The sequence below is a fragment of the Juglans regia genome, chromosome 4 (genome assembly GCF_001411555.2).
Source record: "Juglans regia cultivar Chandler chromosome 4, Walnut 2.0, whole genome shotgun sequence".
Taxonomy (NCBI): Eukaryota; Viridiplantae; Streptophyta; class Magnoliopsida; order Fagales; family Juglandaceae; genus Juglans; species Juglans regia.
In genome coordinates this window covers 21,830,786-21,854,372 of record NC_049904.1, presented here as the reverse complement: position 1 = coordinate 21,854,372, position 23,587 = coordinate 21,830,786, and the positions used below count along the sequence as shown (strand labels likewise).

Genomic DNA, 23,587 nt, shown 5'->3' with positions numbered 1-23,587 from the left:
CTACAGCATCGTCTTTCTGCATTGTACTTCCACTACTGGTAATGTCTCGATGAGTTCCACCCTTCTGGGTTGTAATTGGCCACTAACTACAGCAGACAGATCATGAGTTGTTATTGGTAAATAGACCAACTCCTCTACTGGTAAAGTCCTGCTGGCCTCTCCACAGATCAACGGATCTTTCCTCTGCTCGGGGGCCTCCATTTCTTCGATAACACTCTTAGACACCAACTTCGACTTCCCTACATCCTTGCCACCATCCAAGACCGGCAACTCAATCTCAACATCTTCCAATGCCAGCACAGGGGACTCTGAGGTTTTCCCTGAATGATCTGTAGTAATCTTCGCATCATCTTCTTTATCTTTTGGCACCCAGATTTTACTTGACTTAATAACCTTCAAGCTCTTGCTGCTTTTTCCTTCTTTCTTGTTTGCCTTACACGTCTTTACGTTATGCCCTTGCACCTTGCACACGGAACAAAATGCAGGCAATGTTTCATACTCAACTTCTTGGAAAATGCTTGTAGGATGTCTCGGTGTCCCAATCCAAATGGAATGAATCAGCTCATGATCGATATTCATCAGAACACACACCCTTGCACCATCGGTATGAGTTGCACAGTGTGTCGCATTATCTCTCCTTAAAAAGATTCCAATCGGTGCAACAATATTCCGCAAGAACGATTCTTGATAAAGATTTGGAGGTAGTCCGGGCAACATGATCCAAACTGGAACCAATGATGGTTCCTCATCTTCAGTAAAATCTGTAGACCATTGAAAGGATCTATAAGCAACCCCTTCAATATCACAGCTTTCACGGGACAATGATTTCAAGAAATCATCTTCATCTGAAAATCTCACAAAGACATTCTGAGCCTTCCGCATTGCTGAAACGACTGGCTGTTTCGTTAGTGCCCATCTATTGTGAATAAACCCTCTGATGCGATCCAAAGATGGTCTTTGCCTTAAGAATTTTAAAACCATAGAGAACCGAAAAGGAACTGCAGAACGATCCAACTCCTCCTTAGTAAATTGCACAAAGAACTCACCTTCAACACATTTTGGTGGCCTGAATGGTATCGAGACCTTAGGGAGGGCCTGAGGAACCTGGGAAACCAATTCCACAAACGTGCGTGTCTTTGCATGCGACGTGAGGGGGGGCTGGCAGCCCCCGGTACCATCCATGCACGTAAGAAACTAACTAGTTCTAGGATGAAACTCCAAAAATCAAGACACTAGAACTTGAAGTTCTTGGAGCATTCTTGGAGCATTGTTGATTAATAATCAAAGAATTCTTGGAGCATGAAATGTAAATGGGAAGACATTTGGATTAAAATCCAAATATATTCAGTTCAGTTCAGTAGAAATATACCAAGACAGGTCCAAGAAATGATCCTCAATATTGCTGGAGTTAGATCTTCTGTGCATTATGAGAAATATCTCGGATTACCTACTATGGTTGGTAGGTCCCATGTTAATTCATTCAAGAATATTCTAGACAAAGTCAGAAGTAGACTGAGCAACAACAAAGTCAAAACTCTTTCTCTAGCAGGCAAGGAAATTCTTAATAAAACTGTGGTGCAAGCTCTTCCTACTTTAAGTATGGGATTTTTCAAGCTCCCTTGTAGTATGCTCAGGAGCATTAACAAAGTGATGCAAGATTACTGGTGGGGTCAGCAAGAGCATGATAGGAGAATACACTGGATTTATTGGAATACAATGGGCAAAACTAAGACTACTGGAGGTCTAGGATTCAAAGATTTAATGAGTTTAAAACATGCCATGCTAGCCAAGCAAGGGTGGAGATTACTGCTGCTGGATGCCATACTTAAGCATTAAGAAAGGTCTTCCATCCCATAACCAAGATTTGTTTTGGTAAAGAAGGATGCCAGACCCGATTAGACTGAGCCACTTTTGGAAAACGAACTCGAATACAACTCCAAGCACTTTTTGTTGTAAATTTACCTTCCACATTTTTGGTCCATACAAGAATGTCTTCCCCTTCCTTATTTCTTTCCAAACTGTCCACAATATATACAACATTTTTAGATCCAACCAGTCGAGTAATAAAATCCAGATCCCAACCATCTTCCCAATTGCATTCTTGGATGGTAATCCTCAAAAACTGAATCTCGGAATAATGATTAATCAGGAGACCCTCTTCCAACCAACGATCATACAAAAAAGAAGTCCTACCCTCGATAACCTTCCAACGGGAATGACTAAAGACTAACGACAGACACTTCAAAATCATACGCCAAGTTCTTGAGCCCTTACTCGCATCAACCAATGAAATATGTTTATCCTTCACATATTTTACTCTAAACAAATTCGCCCATAGAGAATCCTCATGAAGTAGCTTCCACGGAAATCTTTCATGTAAAGAAAATTGCATATCTTCCAACCTTTTGATGCCCAAACCCCTTTCCTCAACTGGTAAACATATTTGCTTCCATGCTCACCAATTTCGTTTATCCTTCCCTTTTGAAGATACCTAGAAACATTTGCAAAACAAACATTTAGCATTTTCAAAACAACCTTTGAAACTTGCAGGATTGATAACAAATGGATAGGCATACTCACCAACACCTATTTTATAAGAAGCAACTGAGCCCCTTGTAAAAGAAACTTTGATTCCAACCACCAATTCTCTCATGAATTTTAGCCATTATTTCCTCCAAATACATAGCTTTAAGCTTCCCTGAATTAATAGGAACTCCTAGGTAACGAAAAGCTGAGGAAACTTCTTCGAAACCTATAGAAAGAAGAAGAAACCACCTTCGCACAGGTGTGATTTCTTTAGAAAAAATAAAAGAAGATTTCTCCGTACTCATCGACTGACCCGACCACTGCTCATAGGTATAAAATATTTTTAGAATATTTCGAAGGGACTTGAGAATACCATTTGTAAATATAACGATATCATCTGCATACAAAAGATGCAAAATAAGCAGAACCCCTCTTAGATTTGAAAATGCCTCAATTTTACCATCCTCAAAATCCCTCTTTAGAAGCCTTGATAAAATTTCCTCCACCAAAATAAAAAAGAAGAGGAGATAACAGGTCACCTTGGCTAAGACCCCAACCTCCTTTAAAGAAACCTTTTGAGACCCCATTCGTCACCATTGAATACCAAGGCAAAGTTATGCAATTTCGAATCAAACCACAAACTTGATTAGAAAACCCAAAAGCTTCAACCACATGCAGTAAAAAGTCTCACTCCACACTATCATATGCTTTTGCCATGTCTATCTTTATCAACACATTATCACTCCTTCCCGTCTTATTAATAGAATGAATCATCTCCACTGTCAAACTAATATTATCAAAAGTACTTCTCCTTGGGAGAAAAGCACCTTGCTCAGGCAAGATCAATCTAGAAAAAATTGGAGTAAGGTGCTGTACAAGAATTTTTTAACAAACTTTGTAGATGATTGAGCATAAAATGAGAGGTTGAAACTTATCAAAAGTTGTCGAATTCTCAAATTTTGGAATAAGCACAAAGAAAGAAGCTGTATAAAATTGATTGAAATTTTTACCTCTAAAGAAATCACCAAATGCCACCACCACATTCATCTTAACAATATCCCAACAAGATGGAAAAAACACCGATCCAAAACATCCGGACCTGGACAACTATCAAACGAAATAGAAAATAAAGCATCTTTAACTTTCTCCATAGACAATAGTTTACATAACAAATCATTTTCTTCATCAGCAATTGTTTTCTCAATAAAGTATGACAGCTCGGGTAAAAAATCTCTCGGCCTCACTTCCAGGAAATTATCAAAGTACTGAACTGCACCTTGGTGCACTTTCTCAGCAAAAGATAAATGCCGCCCATCTATAAGCTTCATTTCGTAAATCATCTTCGACTTGGCAGCCTTTACCTGAAGGAAGCAACTAGCACTGACTTCCCCTTGATTAAGCCATCTCACTTTGGTTATCTGCCGTAGCCTTATTTCTTCACGTTGAAGCCAAGCGTCCAGCTCTAACTTTGACGTAACGAAATCCAGCTCCGCCTCATCAGAATATGCCTCTTGTAAATCAGTTTTCAGACATTCAATCCGTTGCTCCAAGTACCGGATATGCACATCTGTCTTCCCAAATACATTTTTATTCCAATCCCTCAAATTTCCTTTGATGCTTTTTAACTTTCATGCTAACTGAAAAATACCTGTATCTCCCACTTCCTCCTCCCAAACCTTTTGTATCAACCCCATAAACGATTCATGTTCCACCCACATTTGTTGGAATTTGAATAAAGGAAAACCATAAAGCTGAGGTTTAACTAACTTTATCACCAAAGGAGTATGATCAGAAGTAGTTCTTTGCAAATATTTCAAATGAACATCAGGCATGGTAACCAATGCTTGAGAATTAACCAAAGCACGATCCAGCCTAACCCAACTTTGCGCCTGACCCCCTTGTCCATCACACCATGTTAAATGAATCCCTGAAAATGGCAAATCTTAAAAGCCATAGGAATTAATACAAGCGTTAAACTTCTGCATAGTTGTTGCAGATCTTGGATGATCACCTCTATGCTCATTATCCGTTCTAATAATATTAAAGTCCATAGCCATAGCCTAGATTGCTTGATTCGGAACCACACCATTCAACTCCACCCATAAACTTCTACGTTTCCCTTGTGTACAACATGCATACACAAAAGAAATAAAAATATCCATGACATTCACCAATAAGCAAACTGTGATCTATTGAGATCCTTTTGACACCACCCTGACATGCCATCCATGATCGCAAACCACCCATAATTTCTTCCTTGTGTAATACACGGGCTCTAAGCCCGGTTGCATGAAGCCCAGCCCACAAGCGTGTGATGTAAGACTCGAGCGGCATCGTTTGGGTGAATGTTTAATTCCCCTTTTCTGCTGCACTGTTCTTTGTCTTCACGGTTTTCTTCCCACTGCACTGCAATTCCGCATCTTACTCAACCTGTGCACCCACAAACTTTGCAGTTATTTTTTTTTCTCTATCTCTTCTCGCGATCAAGAAGCAACCCATCACCTTTGAGCAGAGTTTTTCCTTCGGTTCCTCTCAACTTTTCTCTCCCTTCACCGTGCGTTCAACCCGGGTGTTGTAGCTTCAACTATCGACTCCACTGCAGTTTTGTTTGGCATCTTGAACAATCGTTGGTAAATTCTTCCTTCAATCCGGCATTTCTCCCTTTCTTTTTATTTTTATTCTTCCTTCTTTTTCCTTTTCTCCTGGTTTTACTCGCGCGGCCTCTCTTCTATTTGGGTTTGCTCGGTTTTGCTCACACACACAAACCACTCTACTTTGGCTTGCCGTCGCCCACACACAAACACACATGGTATACGGCCCAGCCACGGGTATAATGGTGGTTTATAACCCTACCATGGGGGTGAAACATGGAATATGGCCCAGCCACGAGTATAATGGTGGTTTGTAACCCTACCGTAGGAGTTAAACATGGTATTGTCCTGATGTGATGCTAAGAGATGATATGATTATAATATTTCAGTTTGGAAATGCCAACGGATTTTCTTTTTGGGAATAAGTTTATTTTTCGGAGACTTCGCTCTGATATTTTGTACCAAGCTTGGTTTATTCGCTCTAAAAATAATTTATGTTGTTTCTGCATTCTGAAAGTAAATGCTTTGTTCTGTTTATCAAATGTTATAAATGCTCATGTTTACATGCTAGTATATGCTCTCTGCTTGCTGAGTTGTTGATAACTCACCCCTTTAATCTTCATAATATTTCTGATGACATTGATGGTTCAGTTGAGGATCAATATTAGAGTTTATGGAGAAGATTAGCAGTGAATTGTTGTTGGGTATCTCGTGGTATTAGTGTTAATGTTGGAAGTTATTTATATTTTTCTTAAGTTTGCTTCAATGGATTTAGACGATTTATGGAGACTTATGTCAATGTTATCCTATTTCTAGTTTGTTATTTGAGACATGAAGAAGAGTTGATATTTTATTTGGGTTGTTGGATTGAAAATTGGATAAACGAGTTTATATGGTTTATTAATTTGAAGTATTTACGTTTTATTTAAAGTTTGGGAAATATATATATATATATATATATTCTTGAATTTGGAAGTACTTTAGCTTTGTTGGAGTTGATTATCAGGTTATATGAGTAACTCTCCGGACCCTCAGGGAAGGGGCGTTACAGTTGGTATCAGAGCCAGGTTTGAATTTTGCATACTGTAGACCTTGGAGGTTTAGATATCTGTGGGTTCATAAGATGTGAAAATTTCAATATAGGAACTGGGGTACTATAAGGATGGTCATGTAGATATTTAAGTCTGAGTTCCAAGAACCTTATGATTGATTTTGATGGGATTTGAGGTTTTACATTTGGCTGATGTTAGGAATTGAATTCAGAACTTTGAGGTTTTAGATTCTAGTGATATACGTGTGTATTAAGTGATGTCGGACTTACATAGTTATCTGATATATATATATATATATATGTATGTGTTTATATGCATATTTTATTTATCTTATTAATTTATTATATTTACCCGGTATTTTCATTTTTATTATTTTAGAACGTTTCACCAAGTTTAAACTTTCAGGATGGCTGCTCGTCGTCGAGTTCAAACCTTTGAAGATTTGAACGAAAACGACAACGATGGGGGTTGCACGTTTGACCAATTTAATCAAACGCATCCTCCCATCTTTGATGGAAGAGGCGATGCGAACACAGGGGAAGATTGGATACAAGGCATCGAAGAAATATTTGGTGTTTTGGAGTGCACCGATCAACAAAAAGTCCAGTTTGCAGCTTTCAAACTAACTGGAGAAGCGAAGAGATGGTGGAATTCTGAAAAAGTTATTAGGGAAGCTGAGGGGATTGGGGTAATTGTTTGGGCTCAATTCAAGCAGAATTTCTTTGATCGATTTTTCCCTAAGGCTGATAGGGAAGCTAGAGCTCGAGAGTTCACCAACTTGGTGCAAGGCACCATGACTGTGCGCCAGTATGCTGCAAGGTTTGCTGAATTATCACGCTTCGCCGCATACTTGATTCCTGATAAGGAGAAAAAGACTAGGAAGTTTGAGGAAGGTTTGAACTACAAGATTTCTGAACGAGTGATGATCCTACAGATTCAGAATTTTTCAGAATTAGTGCACAAGGCGACGCTAGTTGAGCAGAATCTCAAGAAGGGTGCTGAATTGCAAGAACAGAGGAAGATAGCTGCTCCACAAGGATTCTCTAATTTAGATCAAGGTTCATGGAAGAAAAAATATGAGGGAAGCAGTTCAAGTCAGAGACTGATACAGGGAAATCATACATTTAATCTCTGTAAATTCTGTAACCGCATACACGCTGGGGAGTGTAGAAAGGAAGTGGGATCATGTTTTAAGTGCGGAAAGGATGGGCACTTCATCAGAGAATGTCCATTGCTTGCGAAGAACAACAGAAGGCCCAACCCACCCCAAAACTTTAGGCCGAATAATCAAGGCAACAATCAGCAGAGGACTGTACCTGCACGGGTGTTTGCTTTGACACCGGGGGAAGCTGAGGACAAGGATGATGTCATCACAGGTATAACTTTCTGACCATCTCTTAAACTTTTATGTTGAGAATTAAGGATTATTTATCTTATTATCTCTATGGATTATATGACGTAAACTAGGAATTATTCCCTTATTTCTCAATAAGGCTACTGTTTTATTTGACTCGGGGGCTACCCACTCCTTTATTTCAATGGATTATGTTAAGCTGTGCCCCATTGATGCTGATGAGATGGACTATAACTTGAGGGTCTCAACCCCAACAGGTGATATAGTGACTTGTAACAAGATTGTACTCAAGTGTCCAATAACTATTAGCGGGAAGGAAATACCAACTAACCTGATAGTCTTTCCTATGATTGGGTTTGATGTAATTTTGGGAATGGATTGGTTAGCTTCCAGTTATGCTAGTATTGATTGTTTTAGAAGGGAAATGGTGTTCAAGTTCCCGGAAGAAGAGGAACTTCGGTTTATGGGTTCCAGGGTGCGTACCTCTCCATCAGTTGTTTCTGCTTTCCAGGTTGACAAGTTATTACGTGATGGGTGTCAAGGGTATTTGGCTTTTGTGGTGGATGAACCAAAGGAAGAATTGAAACTAGAAGAGATTCCTATTGTGAGAGAATATCCGGAAGTTTTTCCTGAAGATTTGTCTGGATTACCGCCTGAGCGGGAGGTAAAGTTTGCTATTGAATTAGCTTTAGGCATGGCACCTCTTTCCAAAGCACCTTATCGAATGGCGCCATCAGAGTTAGCCGAGCTCAAAGAACAGTTGCAAGACTTATTAGACAAAGGTTTCATCAGACCTAGTGTGTCACCTTGGGGAGCTCCAGTGTTGTTTGTGAAGAAGAAGGATGGGACAATGAGGATGTGTATAGACTATAGGAAATTGAATTGAGTGACCATAAAGAACAAATATCTGTTGCCCCACATTGATGATTTATTTGATCAGTTGCAAGGTGCACAGGTATTCTCTAAGATTGATCTCAGATTGTGTTATCATTAATTAAAGATCAAGGCGGAGGATGTGCCTAAGACAACTTTTAGGACTAGCTACGGCCACTATGAATTTTTAGTCATGCCTTTTAGTTTAACCAACGCCCTAGCAGTATTTATGGACCTGATGAATCAAGTATGTCATGAGTTCTTGGATAAATTTGTTGTGGTGTTTATTGACAATATATTAATCTACTCCAAGAGCAAAGTCGAACATGAAGGCCATCTGAGACAAGTACTAGGGACACTCAGGGATCGAAAATTATTTGCTAAGTTGAAGAAGTGTGAATTTTGGCTTGAGTCTATTGCATTTTTGAGACATGTAGTCTCAAGGGATGGTATTTCAGTAGACCCCGGGAAAATTGAAGCAATAGTTAACTGGGCTCAACCAACCAATGTGCATGAAGTTAGGAGTTTCTTGGGTTTGGCTGGTTATTACTTTCGATTTATAGACAATTTCTCAAAAATAGCGGTTCCCCTTACCTCCGTTACTAGGAAGAACAACAAGTATGTATGGACTGAAAAATGTGAGGAAAGCTTCTAGGAATTGAAGAAGAGATTGGTGACAGCTCCAGTACTAACAGTCCCTAGCAAAAGAGGAGGATTTGTAGTTTATAGTGACTCTTCACGTTTGGGTTTGGGGTGTGTACTGATGCAGCACGGGAAGGTAATAGCATATGCTTCTCGGCAACTGAAGACATATGAACAAAATTACCCAACACATGATTTGGAGTTGGCCGCCGTTGTCTTTGCACTTAAAATCTGGAGGCATTATTTATATGGTGAAAGGTGCGAAATCTACACGGATCACAAGAGTTTGAAGTATTTCTTCACTCAGAAAGAACTGAAAATGAGACAGAGGAGATGGCTTGAACTAGTCAAGGATTACGACTGCAACATTAACTACCATCCGGGCAAAGCTAATGTTGTAGCTGATGCACTTAGCAGGAAGCCAATGGGACCAACAATTGCAACTCTTACCACTTAGCCCCATTTAATAATGGACTTGGAAAGAGCTACTATTGAAGTGGTTGTGGGTGACCAGTAGGCGTTGATAGCCAGTTTAATAGTTCAACTAGCTTTGATAGACAGAATTAAGCTCGCCCAAAAAGAAGATTCTAAGTTGGCGAGATTAATTGAAGAAGTAGAAAAAGGGGATAAATCTGAGTTTAGTGTTTCTGAAGGTGGAGTGTTAAGGTTTGGAAATAGATGTTGTGTACCGGACAATGTTGAAATAAAAAGACTTATCCTCGAAGAAGTGCACCGCTCCCCTTACACAGTTCATCCAAGTAGTACAAAAATATATCGAGATTTGAAAGTCTTTTTGGTGGGAGGGCATGAAGAGAGAGATAGCTCAATTTGTGGCATAGTGCCTAACTTGCCAACAGGTGAAAGTAGAACACCAAAGACCAGCAGAGTTATTGCAACCACTTCAGATTCCAAAATGGAAATGGGAGCATATTTCTATGGATTTTGTTACAGGCTTACCACGGACACTAACTGGACAGGATGCAATTTGGGTGATAGTGGACCGTTTGACGAAGACAGCTCACTTTGTACCTGTCAAAGTTTCTTATAAGTTGGAGAAACTGGCTGAGCTATATATACAGGAAATAGTGAGGTTGCATGGAGTACTCGTGACCATTGTGTCGGATAGGGATCCTCGTTTCACTTCAAAATTTCGGTGAAGCTTACAAGAGGCCATGGGCACTAACTTAAATTTCAGCACTGCATTTCACCCACAGACGGATCGTCAGTCGGAAAGGACCATTCAAATTTTGGAAGATATGTTGAGAGCATGCATGCTGGATTTCAAGGGAACTTGGATACGACACTTGCGTTTGGTTGAGTTTGCTTATAATAACAGTTACCAGGCTAGCATTGAAATGGCACCTTATGGAGCACTTTACAGTAGGAGGTGTAGATCCCCTTTGTATTGGGACGAGGTGGGAGAAAGACAAATTTTGGGTCCAGAAATCATACAGAAGATGACAGAGAAGATTGAGACCATTCGAGCTAGAATGAGAGCAGCTTAGAGTCGATAGAAAAGCTATGCAGATAACCGTCATTGTCAATTAGAGTTCGAGGTTGGGAATAAGGTATTCTTGAGGATTGCACCCATGAGAGGGGTTATGAGGTTTGGAAGGAAGGGCAAGTTGAGCCCTAGATACGTCGGGCCATTTGAGATTCTTGATCGGATTAGACCAGTGGCTTACAGAGTAGCCCTACCACCCGCACTCTCAAGTGTACACAATGTATTTCATGTATCTATGCTGAGGAAGTATGTACCCGACCCCACCCATGTTATTGATTATGAGCCTCTTCAATTTCAGGAAAATCTGACTTATACAGAAGAGCCGGTGCGGATTGTAGAGAGAAAAGAACAAGTGTTACGGAATCAGACTATCCCATTGGTTAAAGTGGTATGGAATAATCACGCTATCACTGAAGCCTCTTGGGAATTAGAAGAGGAAATGCAAGTCAGGTACCCACAGTTGTTCGACGAAGATCCTAATAGCTTGTGACAAATTCCGAGGACGGAATTTTTATAAGGAGGGAGAATGTAATACTCGGGCTGTAAGCCCGGTTAAATGAAGCCCAGCCCACAAGCGTGTGATGTGAGACTCGAGCGACGTCATTTGGGTGAATGTTTAATTCCCCTTTTCTGCTGCACTGTTCTTCGTCTTCACGGTTTTCTTCCCACTGCACTGCAATTCTGCATCTTACTCAACCCGTGCACGCACAAACTTTGCAGTTATTTTTTTTTTCTCTATCTCTTCTTGCGATCAAGAAGCAACCCATCACCTTTGAGCAGAGTTTTTCCTTCGGTTCCACTTAACTTTTCTCTCCCTTCACCGTGCGTTCAACCCTGGTGTTGGAGCTTCAGCTATTGACTCCACTGTAGTTTTGTTCAACATCTTGAACAATCGTTGGTAAATTCTTTCTTCAATCTGGCATTTCTCTCTTTCTTTTTATTTGTATTCTTCCTTCTTTTTCCTTTTCTTCTGGCTTTACTCGCGCGGCCTCTCTTCTATTTGGGTTTACTCGGTTTTGCTCACACACACAAACCACCCTGCTTTGGCTTGCCATCGCCCACACTCAACTTCTCAAGCCTTCCTTGTGCAAGTCACTTTCTCTTTCACTAGAGATTGCTGTGAATTTCGTTTTGGGGCTTGGATTGCAGTGGGTTGCACCCATTCGAAGGGGTTTGAAGTTTTGTGATTCTTTTGTGGTAAGTTCCCCGAAGCTTTTGGTAGTTTTTGAATGTTAGGTTTAGACTGTGAAATGTAATAGAGTTACTGATTTGATGGTGGTGGAGTGTGATGGAATTTTTGATGTTGAGGAGTATAATTGTTTGGATGGCTTTGTGAGACTGTTTTGGACTTTGATTTGAGACTATTTGGTGTAAATTTATGGGTGTTTTGAGCTAGTTGTATTGGATATTTTTATGCAAGTCTTGAATTGTTGAATGACTAAAATATTGATGCTTGCACTGAAAATTTTTATTTGAAGGTTGGAGGTGAAGTTGGTTTGGGTTATGTTTTAATCATTGGAGTTGTTGCTGTTAGTTTTGGACATAATTATGGTTGGTTTGGTATTAATAAAAGGTGGTTGTTTTGGGTTTTAAATGCGAATGGTTTGAGGAGAGAGTTGTTTGAGTTTAATTGTTATGATAATTATTGAGTTAAGAAAGGACTGTTTCGATTTATTACTCAATAAATAGTAGTTTACTGTATTGGTTTATTAAATATTGGGTATATGTTTTGTTTAGGTAGTGTCACTACTAGAGTTCCGACTCAAGGTGTTGATAATACCCGGAAGTCAGGTAAGCGGGGTTCCTATACTAGTTTTTGAAAAGAAATGAAATGAGGTTGACTTTGAAAATAAGCATGTTTGTTTTTGAAAAGAAATCTGAAAACGACCTCAGATGTTTATTCTGCATATTATAAATTCCATATAAGAGAAAGTATTTCCTGTCATGACTGGTGTAAACATGAGCTAATTTTGTGCATTCTGTTTCTAAACTATGCAAAAAGAGCGAATATGAAAATCTAAAAGTTTTTGCTACGAATAAATAAAGATGTTTTGGATTCTATTTATTTCGAACATGTGAAATGATCAGAAACTATTCAGTATTTTGTTTTGATATGATGTGTCATCTGAAAACCTTGGCCTGAAGTTTTGATTCTGTATCTGAATATGATTTGATTCCGATGATCTTCCATTCTGTTTCTGTTAAGGCCCAGTCACGGGTATAATGGTGGTTTATAACCCTACCACGGGGGTGAAACATGGTATACGGCCCAGCCACGGGTATAATGGTGGCTTATAACCCTACCACGGGGTGAAACATGGTATATGGCCCAGCCACGGGTATAATGGTGGTTTATAAGTCTACCACGGGGGTTAAACATGGTATTGTCCCGATGTGATGCTAAGAGATGATATGATTATAATGTTTCAGTTTGGAAATGCCAACGGATTTTCTTTTTGGGAATAAGTTTATTTTTCAGAAACTTCGCTCTGATATTTTGTACCAAGTTTGGTTTATTCACTCTGAAAATAATTTATGTTGTTTCTGCGTTCTGAAAGTAAATGTTTTGTTCTGTTTATCAAATGTTATAAATGCTCATGTTTACATGCTAGTATATGCTCTCTGCTTGCTGAGTTGTTGATAACTCACCCCTTTAATCTTCATAATTTTTCTGATGACATTGATGGTTCAGCTGAGGATTAGTATTAGAGTTTATGGAGAAGATTAACAGTGAATTGTTGTTGGGTATCTCGTGGTATTAGTGTTAATGTTGGAAGTTATTTATATTTTTCTTAAGTTTGCTTCAATGGATTTAGACGGTTTATGGAGACTTATGTCAATGTTATCCTATTTCTAGTTCGTTATTTGAGACATGAAGAAGAGTTGATATTTTATTTGGGTTGTTGGATTGAAAATTGGATAAACGAGTTTATATGGTTTATTAATTTGAAGTATTTACATTTGATTTAAAGTTTGGGAAATATATATATATATATATATTCTTGAATTTGGAAGTACTTTAGTTTTGTTAGAGTTGATTATCAGGTTATATGAGTAACTCTCCGGACCCTCGGGGAAGGGGCGTTACACCTTGGTCCTCATTAGTCACACCATTAGGCAAGCACAAACTATTTATAAAAAAAAAATTATGTTTTGTTGTGATTGAAATGACTCAGCTATCCCTAAAATACAAGGCTTAAATTCTTTAATCAAAATTCTCAACCTTTTTTTTTTGAAGTTCCCAACCCCTAATATTCCAAAACATCAAAGTCGACTGCATCATATATTCATTCGAGTAGGCTTGCTTGGAGCCTTGGTGGAGCTTCTCAACTTGATACCCAAATCTTTTTCCATTTGCTTCCTTTTCTTTTTTTCATTATCAGAATCATAAACCTTCTCTTTGTTAATATTTTGCATAACCTCTGCCACCTCCCCATCTAAAAAGTTTCCCATATAGATAGCAGACACATATTTAACTCCCTCGTGTCTCCTTTGGTTATCACTTATCTTCTTCGCCTGAATACCATTATCCATATCCTTTGACATAATGTTTTCCACAAATTTTGCAACTTCATGTACCACTTCGTTTTCTGGTAGTAATAATGGAGAAGGTGTAATAAATTCATTTTCTTTATCTTCTACCAATCCCACGTCCGATCCTTGTCCATTGCAGCACCTTTTTCCTTTGTCAACACATCATTTTCTACTACCTCAACATGGTCCTTGAACATACCATGCATGAAAACAGGAGGATCTATATGCTGTAAACTAGATTCAGGTACCTTTTCCTCCATTCCCATCGTAACCATATCAGACGGCACCAACACACCCTACAATATCTCCCTTTCTATTGGTTCATCGATAGGATTTATATTATCAACAATCGCAGGATCCTCCCCTTATTTGTTTAAATTTCCATCACCATTAATTTTCCACACCCATATTTTCTCCTGCCTACCATCATCTTTGCCATGTTCTTCATCCATCAAATTTTTCCTCTCATCCTTGCAAATTTTTATATTTTGCCCTTGCACCTTACATCGCCTACAATAAGCCAGAAGGGTTTCATACACAATTTCTTGAAACCAACTATTCTGATTCTGAGGGATCCCAATCTAGAAACCAAGGATTGGATCTGCAACTACATCCATTTCAACACAAACTCTAGTGTCGTCAGTCCTCATAGACACTAGGTACTATTATCCCGACGTGCAGGAAGGAATACCCAAATCGGCACACGAGATGGTTCATTCTCTTCATAGAAATCAGTCGTCCAATGGTAGACCCTATGAGGAGCATCATCAACATCACAAGACTCATGAGCAAACGCCTTCATAAAATCTTCTTCATTAGCAAACCCAACAAAAACATTCCTAGGTTTCTGCATTGAAGAAACCATAGACAAATTGGCAAGACCCCAACAGTTTCTAATGAAAGATCTGATGACATCAAGAGAAGGTCTTTGATGAAGGAACTTCATCACCAAATAAAACTTAAACGGTTGATCCAATAATGCAATCTCTTCCTTGGAAAAAACCACACACAAATCACCATCTACCACCTTCGATGCACACCAGGGAATCACCACCTCTGGTAGAGGTTGTGGTGATTGTGCCACCATGTCCACGAACGCTCGACCATGAACCGCCGATGCCATAGGCCCACCCAGGGCCCCAGCGGTAGCCATGCAAACCCTAGGGCCTAATAAAAAATAGAAACTGTAATCGCCCCAAAAGCACTCGTATTAAGACTTAGACTTTCAGGGTTATCCTTGTGATACCCCGTATTTTAGTGTATTTTAATTGAATGAGTATTTTAATTAATTTAAAAATTAGTTCTCTATTTTTAAATTTATCAGATTTCTCGTTGATTTATTTTTATGATTTTTAAGTTGTGAAATTTATTTTGATATACTTTTTTAATATTAATTATTGTTTTGCATTTAAGTTGCTCTTTAATTTAAATTACTTTGTTTGTGGGCTTTAAAATTATTGTGTTGTTAGATTTTTATTATTATTTTATTTTAGCTAGTCAATGCGTTTAAATTATTTTATTCGACTTACTGTTTTGAAATTCTTTTCGTTGGATCAATTTTGTGACCCAAGTTGTGAGGATTGAACCTCATTTCTTTCCCTTACTTTTTCCTTTTTCTTTTTCCCATTTTTCTTTCTCCTCTTTTTCCTTATTTTCCTTCTTTCCACTGCTTTTTTTCCTCCCTCGCGCGACAACCCCTCCCCTCTCCCCATCTGTTTCTTCGTCCTCCCAGTGCACCGTCCGTGGCCTCCACTGCGCCTCACATTTTCTTCCCCTCCAGCCGGCGACCACCCCCCTCCATTTTCAGCTCCTCCCTCACTGCCGTTAGCCTCCACGCACAACTTCAAGCCGTGCGGTCTTTGTGTTCAGCGCCACCGTCGCGTCACCATTGACCACCATCTTTTCATCATTATTGTAGATGTTGATGTTGAGCTTGATTCGGCTCCGCCGTAGGAGTGATATGAGATCACTTGCTCGTGTTTTGGATTTGTTTCCCACTTGTTGAATTATGTATTTTGGTATTATAATGTTTTATGGGATAACTGTTTTGGTTTTTGAAACACTTTGGTTTAAGTGAATTTGTATAAAAAATTATGGTACTACTTAGTCGACTAATTTAAATTATCCGCTGCTTTGTTTTTGTTGTACATTGTTGCATGTACACACACACTTAGCACTTATCGTTGGGATGCATCACCGTGTTGTCATCATCCGGTTATCTCGATTCTTGAGTTTCTGTACGTGGGGGTCGGGGGCGCCACAGTCCTTCCCAACAACATCCCAATATTTTTGAAACAAAATGGGAGCCATGCCATTAGGCCCTGGTGCCTTCTTTGGATTCATCTGTCTCAAAGCCATGATTACTTCATTGACATTGAACTCCTGAATAAGCATCTCGTTCACGTTTGTGGTAATTCTCCCAGCAAGGCCATCCAGGAAATCCATATTACCATATTGTTCAGAAGCCTTAAAGAGTGTCTTGAAGAAATCTAGTATAACCCTATCCCTTCCTTCCTCCATTATCCATATTCCTTCTATGTCCCTAACTCCTTTTATGAAATTCTTTCTTTTCCTCTGAGTTGCTTTATTATGAGAAAACCTTGTAGTTTTTCCCCCTTCTTTTAACCACAAAGCTTTTGATATTTGCCTTCACATTACTTCATCTCTCTCTAGTCATTTCTGCATTTCAACTCTAGCTTTTTTATGGTCAATTCTTCTTTGACAAAGGGGATCAATACTCTGCAACATTTGCAGCTGGGTTCTAGCCTTTTATATGCTCTTTTTCACATGTCCAAAGCTGTTTTCATTCCATACTTCCAATTTCTCACTACATCTTTGAATTTTTCTCATCACTGTACTCAACTCCTTTGTTCCTATCTTTTGTTTCCATGTTTCATCTATGACTCTTTTACAATCTGCTGATTCCACCCACATGGCCTCAAATCTAAACAACCTTTTACCCTTCCCTTTGTAACGATCTGATTGCATCCTTAGGATGATTGGCAAGTGCTTAGAGTGATTTTGTGTCCCATGGTAAACACCTTCCATGGGATAGATGGAGCACCACCTCATATTAGCAAAGGAATCTATCAAATCTCTCACTTATGCACTAATTGTTCTCCCTTCTGTCGCACCAAGTAAATTGAGGCCCTTTGTATCCTAAATCATGTAGCTCACAATCATCCAAAACAACTCTAAATTCTGTCATTTGTCTTTCTGATCTTGCCTTTCCGCTCACTTCTTTCTTAATTACTCAGAATCTCATTGAAGTCACTGAGTAGTAAACATGCTTGATCATGAGGCACTTTTAGAGATTTTCTAAGAGCCCAAAATTCATGTCTCCTAGTAGAATCTGGTTGACCATAAACACCAGGTAGGAGCCATGACTCAACTTCACTATCTTCCACCTTGACTTGGGCATGTATGTGGGATTTAGAGAAGTTAATAATAGTAATATGAGTTTGCTTCTTCCAAAATAATGCAATTCCACCACTCCTCACTTCACTACTCATAGCCATGGAGTTTTCAAAACCCAATCCAAACTTCAGCTTTTCCATTCTCTTTGCAGTGAGTCGTGTTTCTTGTAAAGAACTGACCTCGAGAACTTCCCTTCTGACTAAGTCATGAAGGACTCAAATTTTCTGTGGGTTTCCAAGCCCACGAGAATTCCAGCTTAACACTATCATTGGTCTCGGTAGGGTTGGTATCCAGCCTCTTCCGTTCTCAAGGTGTTTAATGCATCCCTTCCTTCCTCAACTACCTTATGTTCATTCTTACAGCACAATTCCTTCCCATCAAGCTTGAATTTTTTTTTTTATATATTTTTTTGTTGCATATTCAAAATACTGATAGCTTCCATGATCTCTCCCATTATCTCCGCTTGTACTCACGCACTTCCCTTCACCAAAAGTTGTCTCCAAATCTGCTGTCTTTGCTAGTGATTGCCAATTAGGCTCTTCGCCACCGCCCACCACCCACTGCCTTACTTTGCATTACCTCCCTCCTGTATTTCCAAAACTGATTCTCTATTCGCCTTCTACCACTCGAATCTGCAAATACCCAAGGCTCGAACTGCTTTGTCTCGACACTTTGTTGAGAAGATTGTTGACATGCTTCCCATTCATGTATTATTCGACCACATTTGAAGCAAAATTTCAGCAATTTTTCGTATTGCAGTGGAATCCAATACTTTGATGCATTGAGTGTAACCTTCCTCCCTCTTGCTAGGATTTTAACTCTTAGGAAATTTCCGTACCCAACATCAACATCATCATCATCAACTTCCCCAACTTCCACAACCCCTATAGATCTCCCTAATCTTTCCCCACACTCTCGGTTCATCCCCACCAAAGGCATATTATGGAATTGAACTCATAAATATGCTTTATCAAATTTCATCGTGCTGGAAAAAAACTATGTTCGATTGTCCTCCACTCTCTTTTTCTGCATGAGTTACGAACATAATGATGAAAATATTTGTCCCTACTTCCTGGAAAGTTGCTGGCTTGCTTAACCTCCAGATTTTTGCCATTGTGGACTCAACAAAATTCTTGCCTATTGGTCGTTCAATCCAGATCTTTCCTATCAAACACCTTTTGCCCTTTCATTGTACTTTTGTAGTTGCTTCCCCTTCAAATTCTATGGCCACATCTTCTTCTTCGCTCAGTTTTAGTTTTCCCCATTATTCTTCTAGTCGCACCATTATCAATCACAACAGAGGAATTAACAGATGTGATTAAACCCTTCTTTTCCATTACTCTCCGGTGACTACGTTACATCATCTCTGTTATATCTAGAGAGAAAAGTTTAAGAATAAGGAAGATGCACATTAGTATCCTTTTCAGGATACCCGACCTTCCGATTGAGAAACAATTTGTGACATGTTTGAGGATCCATCATATAAAGTAAATTAAATGAATTTTTTTGTGTCCTATTTATAATTTTCGCTTTCTAATATTTACAACTTTTATGCAGGAGTGAAATTCTATAAACAAAAAAAATAGATCGAAGTTGAAGATTCATTATTATGCAGGCTCAAGATCTTTTCATCGCTTCTCTAAGAAATCGGTAATACTATTTTTTTATTGTATATAGTTTGTTATTTGGATGTATTCTAATGACTTTGTATCTTAATAAATGTCTCTTGTAGCAAGAGTCAGTTACCAATTGTGATCTGAAAAAAATTATATGTTGCATCACATACTGATCGTAATGGAGAGTGGACTCATCTTGATGCTCGTGAAAATTATGTAAGTATTATAATCTATTTTAATTAAACATATTTGAATATTTGTGATGATATTAATTTTTCCTCTTGTGTGTAGGATAAAATGGTTAACCTACGTGCTGAATATGTGTCAGATCAGCATTGAGATGCACATGAAACAACAACAACAACAACAAGAGTTCAAGAGAGATGATCAACTCCAAATGAAGATGCTTATACAATAATTCCGGCCTCGAAGCAGTTGATTTACATTATATGTACAGACTTTGGGATCTATTTCTATACGAAGAACACTAGTACTACTACTATTTTATTTATTTAGTTCGCACTAATTAGACTAGTTTTATGGGTATTGAACAAATTGTAATGTATTTTTTTAAATATTATGTATGTCTATTTGATTTTTAATTATTGGCTAAAATAAAATAGTTACTGTTCGAACAACCAAGAAGTAAAAGCATTCAAACATTGATACAGAACATTCGAATATAATCAAAATTAAATATACGAACAGTATGTGAAACCGTTTGAACGTCTACTAATATGAAATTGTTCAATCTTGTCATGGTCCGTTCGAACGTCTTACTCAATTCTTTCAAACATATTTTACTGTTCGACCATCAAATTGTTTGTTCGAATGCTTCATCATGCGTATTTGGTCGAACGGACTGCTATCGATCGACCACTCACAAAGGACGCGTTCAAACATACAATACGTTCGAGCATCACTTTTGTTCCGTTCGAACGTGATTCTGGGATGAAAGTCAAGTGTCCTAAAAAAATATTTTGTTCGGACGTGGTCGAACGGTTCTACGCAATTTCGTTTCAAAATATATTTTTTTTGGGAAAAAATTGATATTTTCATCCCAAAATACCTTTTGGGAAACTGTTATTGGAATGACCTTGGGACGATTTTTTTTCGTCCCAAGAAGTTTGAGACGAAATCCCAGTTTTGTGGGATGAAGATTTTTGTCCCAAGAAACTAGTTATGTTGTAGTGAGTGGACTTTAGTGAAATGATTCTAACCAGATTTGGAAGGAAGAAAGATTAATTTTAGTAGCATCTCAAGGATTCTCTTCTCTTCAAAGAGATGCAGATGCTTTCTAGCCCACATATGTCAAGCTTAATTACATCATCAAGCATGATTTTGATGCCATTTTTGCAACTTGCCAAAGCTATTGATCCTACAAGTATTATAACGCATGCTCACAGGTTTTAACTACATCACTTCCATGATCTGCATACACCAAAATTGACTATCCACCAATAGTTCAGTTCCTTCCATTTACGTCAGAGATCATCAATTTCTTTGACTTATAATGAATACCACAAGTTCAAATAAAAATAATCATAAAAAAACTACAATATGATGTACATTTTTAACTCTTGATGATTCTCACGTTTTGACAGTGACGATTTTAGTTGGTAAGAGGCCGAGCCATTTAGCAGTTAATATTCCGTCATCATTGATTTTCAAAAAAAAAAAAAAAAATTCAAAAATGTAAAATCATCCAATGTTAATAACTAGAAAAATATAAGAAATAAGTGCTACAGGTTAAAAAAAAGTATAAAAAAATTTCATAAAATAAACTCACCAACTAATGTAACTTAATGTGATAAATTTAGATCTACTTTACAATAAAAATATATTTACAATCTGACATACCACGTCAAACCATATCAATTTATAATTTTATTTTTGTGAATAAAATATTTCTAAAAAGATGATGCTTCAAACAACACCTCAAAGTTCACATTTGGAACTTAACCAAGCATTTATTGTAAACTCTGATATGTTGGTTTAGTATTTTCAAAAGCCATATTTCTCAAGTTCGATTCATGATCTCATGTTATCAATTTTGTGGATAATATAACCATTTATTTGGACAATAATATGTTGTGTGTAGGGTTCCAACCAGGCTATATGTGTGGTACGGTAATACTTTCTTATTGGAGTATAATGGGTTATTTTTGGATGCTCTCCTAAAATTTATTAGGTATTACAATTACTTTCCTTATTTTCTATGAGATTTTCTTGCTATTTTTTATGATTTTAATTGTAAATTTTTCTAGGAACCTCACTTTGAGAGATGTTTGGATAGTGAGTTGAGATGAGATAAGACGATATGAAAGTTGAAATGTGAAACCCAACCTAGAGCCCAAGTTTTGCTGAAGTGTGTGTGTGTGTGGTGAGCCAACCCAGCCCATGTGAAGCCCACTAGGTTGCATTTTATGGTGTGTGGATGTGTGAGAGACGGGCCCAACCCGTGTGTCTGTGAACCCAGCCCCTCTCCACATACAAAACCATTGCGTTTTAGGACTAGGATTTTAACCCTAGTCTTCATCTCTTTCTTTCCCCTACCCTGCACAACTCTTATCTCCCTCCCCTTTTGTTTGTTTTTTTCGTTTCTCATCTCGCTGGTAGGCAGTGGCTGTGCCACCACCCGAGGCCACCACCATGCCAACTCCACGTGTCAACATCATTCTGCCCCCTCTGTCGCCATTAGACTACCTCCCGCAACCCGCTATCGAGAGCCAAGTTCATCACATGTTGCGCATGGCATCTTTTCAGCCATGTGCACATTGTCGGTCATGCCTATCAAACCACTACCAGAAAATTGTTTATTTGTGGCCAGTTAATTCTAGCGAAATGACTATATTTACAGTTAAAATAAAATTGTTTTGGTCATAAATGGTCTTTTCGTCTCAAACAAATGGTCATAAAAGTCTATTTTCTTGTAGTGAACACACGTTTCTGGACATCACGAAGCCCTCCTTTGTGGTCTGCCCTGGTGTGCCCAATCGCTATCGAAGATTGGTTTTGTAGTAGGTGGGTCTCTCATGCCGAACCTCTCCCTCTTCGAAACCATCCCAAAAATACCATCTCCTCCTCTCAAATATTGTCTCACCGCCTTCCTCTCCCTCTGACCTTCTTTTTCGTAGCTCTTAGGAAATTTTTGCCTAACACTGTCGTGCGCTACCGTGAACCACCACTCCTAGCCGTGTTCTAGTGGTCATTCGATCACCCTCTTGCCTTTTCCTTCCCATTCCTGACCTCCTCCTCCCTTGATTTCACCTAACCCGTGAGCTAAGGCTCACTTTAGGCACTGCTCCGCTGTGCACCACCACCCTCCGCCACGAGATTTCCTTCATTCACCCTTATAAGAGCCTAGCCATTAGCCGCACTATTTTGTCCAATGATGTCTCTGGAGCTGCCACCACACGACGGCATGCACACACTCGTGGGATATCTTAAGTCAACGCTTGATCATCCAAAATTACTCTTCCGCAAGGTAAGTAAAATCCTAGGTTGACCCTTGAAATATTGACTTTGAAAATTTTTTTAACTCTGTTTGTTGCAGTCTAGTTGTGCTGGAATTGTTGGCCGAGGGCCGGGTGAAGAGTTGAGAATCGTGTGTAGTTGTGACTTGTGAATCTATGAATTTGTGTGTTGTTCGGTCATTGTTTGATGTATTATTGCCATGTCATCCAATATCTATTTGTTCACACATCTGCATTATTAATTATTGTTATTTACCTATATTGTATTAACTGTGCTCTAATCCATGTATGTGCTGTGATTAATTTATTAATCATGTTATGTTCTATGGTTGTGCTGTGAAATTGGAAAACTGTGTTCTTAGTGTTATTAATTTATTGATTATGCTATGTTCTCTGGTTATGCTGTGAAACAAGGTGTGCACATGGTCCCTAGGTGAGACCATGGTGCATGCATAAATAAAATGATTGTATGGACTTTATGTGGATCAAGACCCCAAGCCGATGTGAGACATTATCTCGGTGGAGCTTCTCTGGTTACTCGGAAGCGTATAAAATTGAGTGATGTCTCCTGGATTGTTGCCGGGCAACAACTGGCTCGGATGAGATAGTAATGGTCTTGTGCTGACTCTAGCAGAGGCAAAAGGATGCCTGGTTACGTACGTGTTGGTGTAACACCCCCTTCCCGTAGGCTAGGTGTGTCACGTATTTTTCATGAAAATAAATCCGGCAAGCGATTCTCTAATTTCATAATTTAAAAATAAACTGAAGTAATTTATTATGAAATAAAAGGTCTAATAAAAATGTCTTCCCAAAAACATTTAAGGAATAAACTGAATAAATTCGTCATAAAAGACACATTTTATTTTAGAAAGTCTGAACAAAACAAAAATGCTCCTTCTACTCCTGGCCTGCCTGCTCGCAATCATCATCTTCATCTGGATAATTAAAAACATGAAATAAACTAAAATGAGTCAATGACCCAGTAAGAAATCTATCATAACG

General features: G+C 38.6%; 2 protein-coding genes across 2 annotated transcripts; one reads left to right on the top strand and one right to left on the bottom strand.

The window, feature by feature from the left end:
- Positions 1 to 2,313: 2,313 nt before the first annotated feature.
- On the bottom strand, positions 2,314 to 4,860 carry LOC109019119. The gene is made up of 4 exons (XM_019001340.1): positions 4,698 to 4,860; positions 4,175 to 4,453; positions 3,607 to 4,093; positions 2,314 to 2,491 (listed from the first exon to the last, which is right to left on the bottom strand). Exons 1-4 carry the CDS (start codon positions 4,858 to 4,860, stop codon positions 2,314 to 2,316), a joined length of 1,107 nt encoding a protein of 368 aa, XP_018856885.1.
- Positions 4,861 to 6,575: 1,715 nt separating this feature from the next.
- Positions 6,576 to 7,559, top strand: LOC109019118. Its single transcript, XM_019001339.1, has one exon. It carries the CDS (start codon positions 6,576 to 6,578, stop codon positions 7,557 to 7,559), a length of 984 nt encoding a protein of 327 aa, XP_018856884.1.
- The last annotated feature ends 16,028 nt before the right edge of the window (positions 7,560 to 23,587 follow it).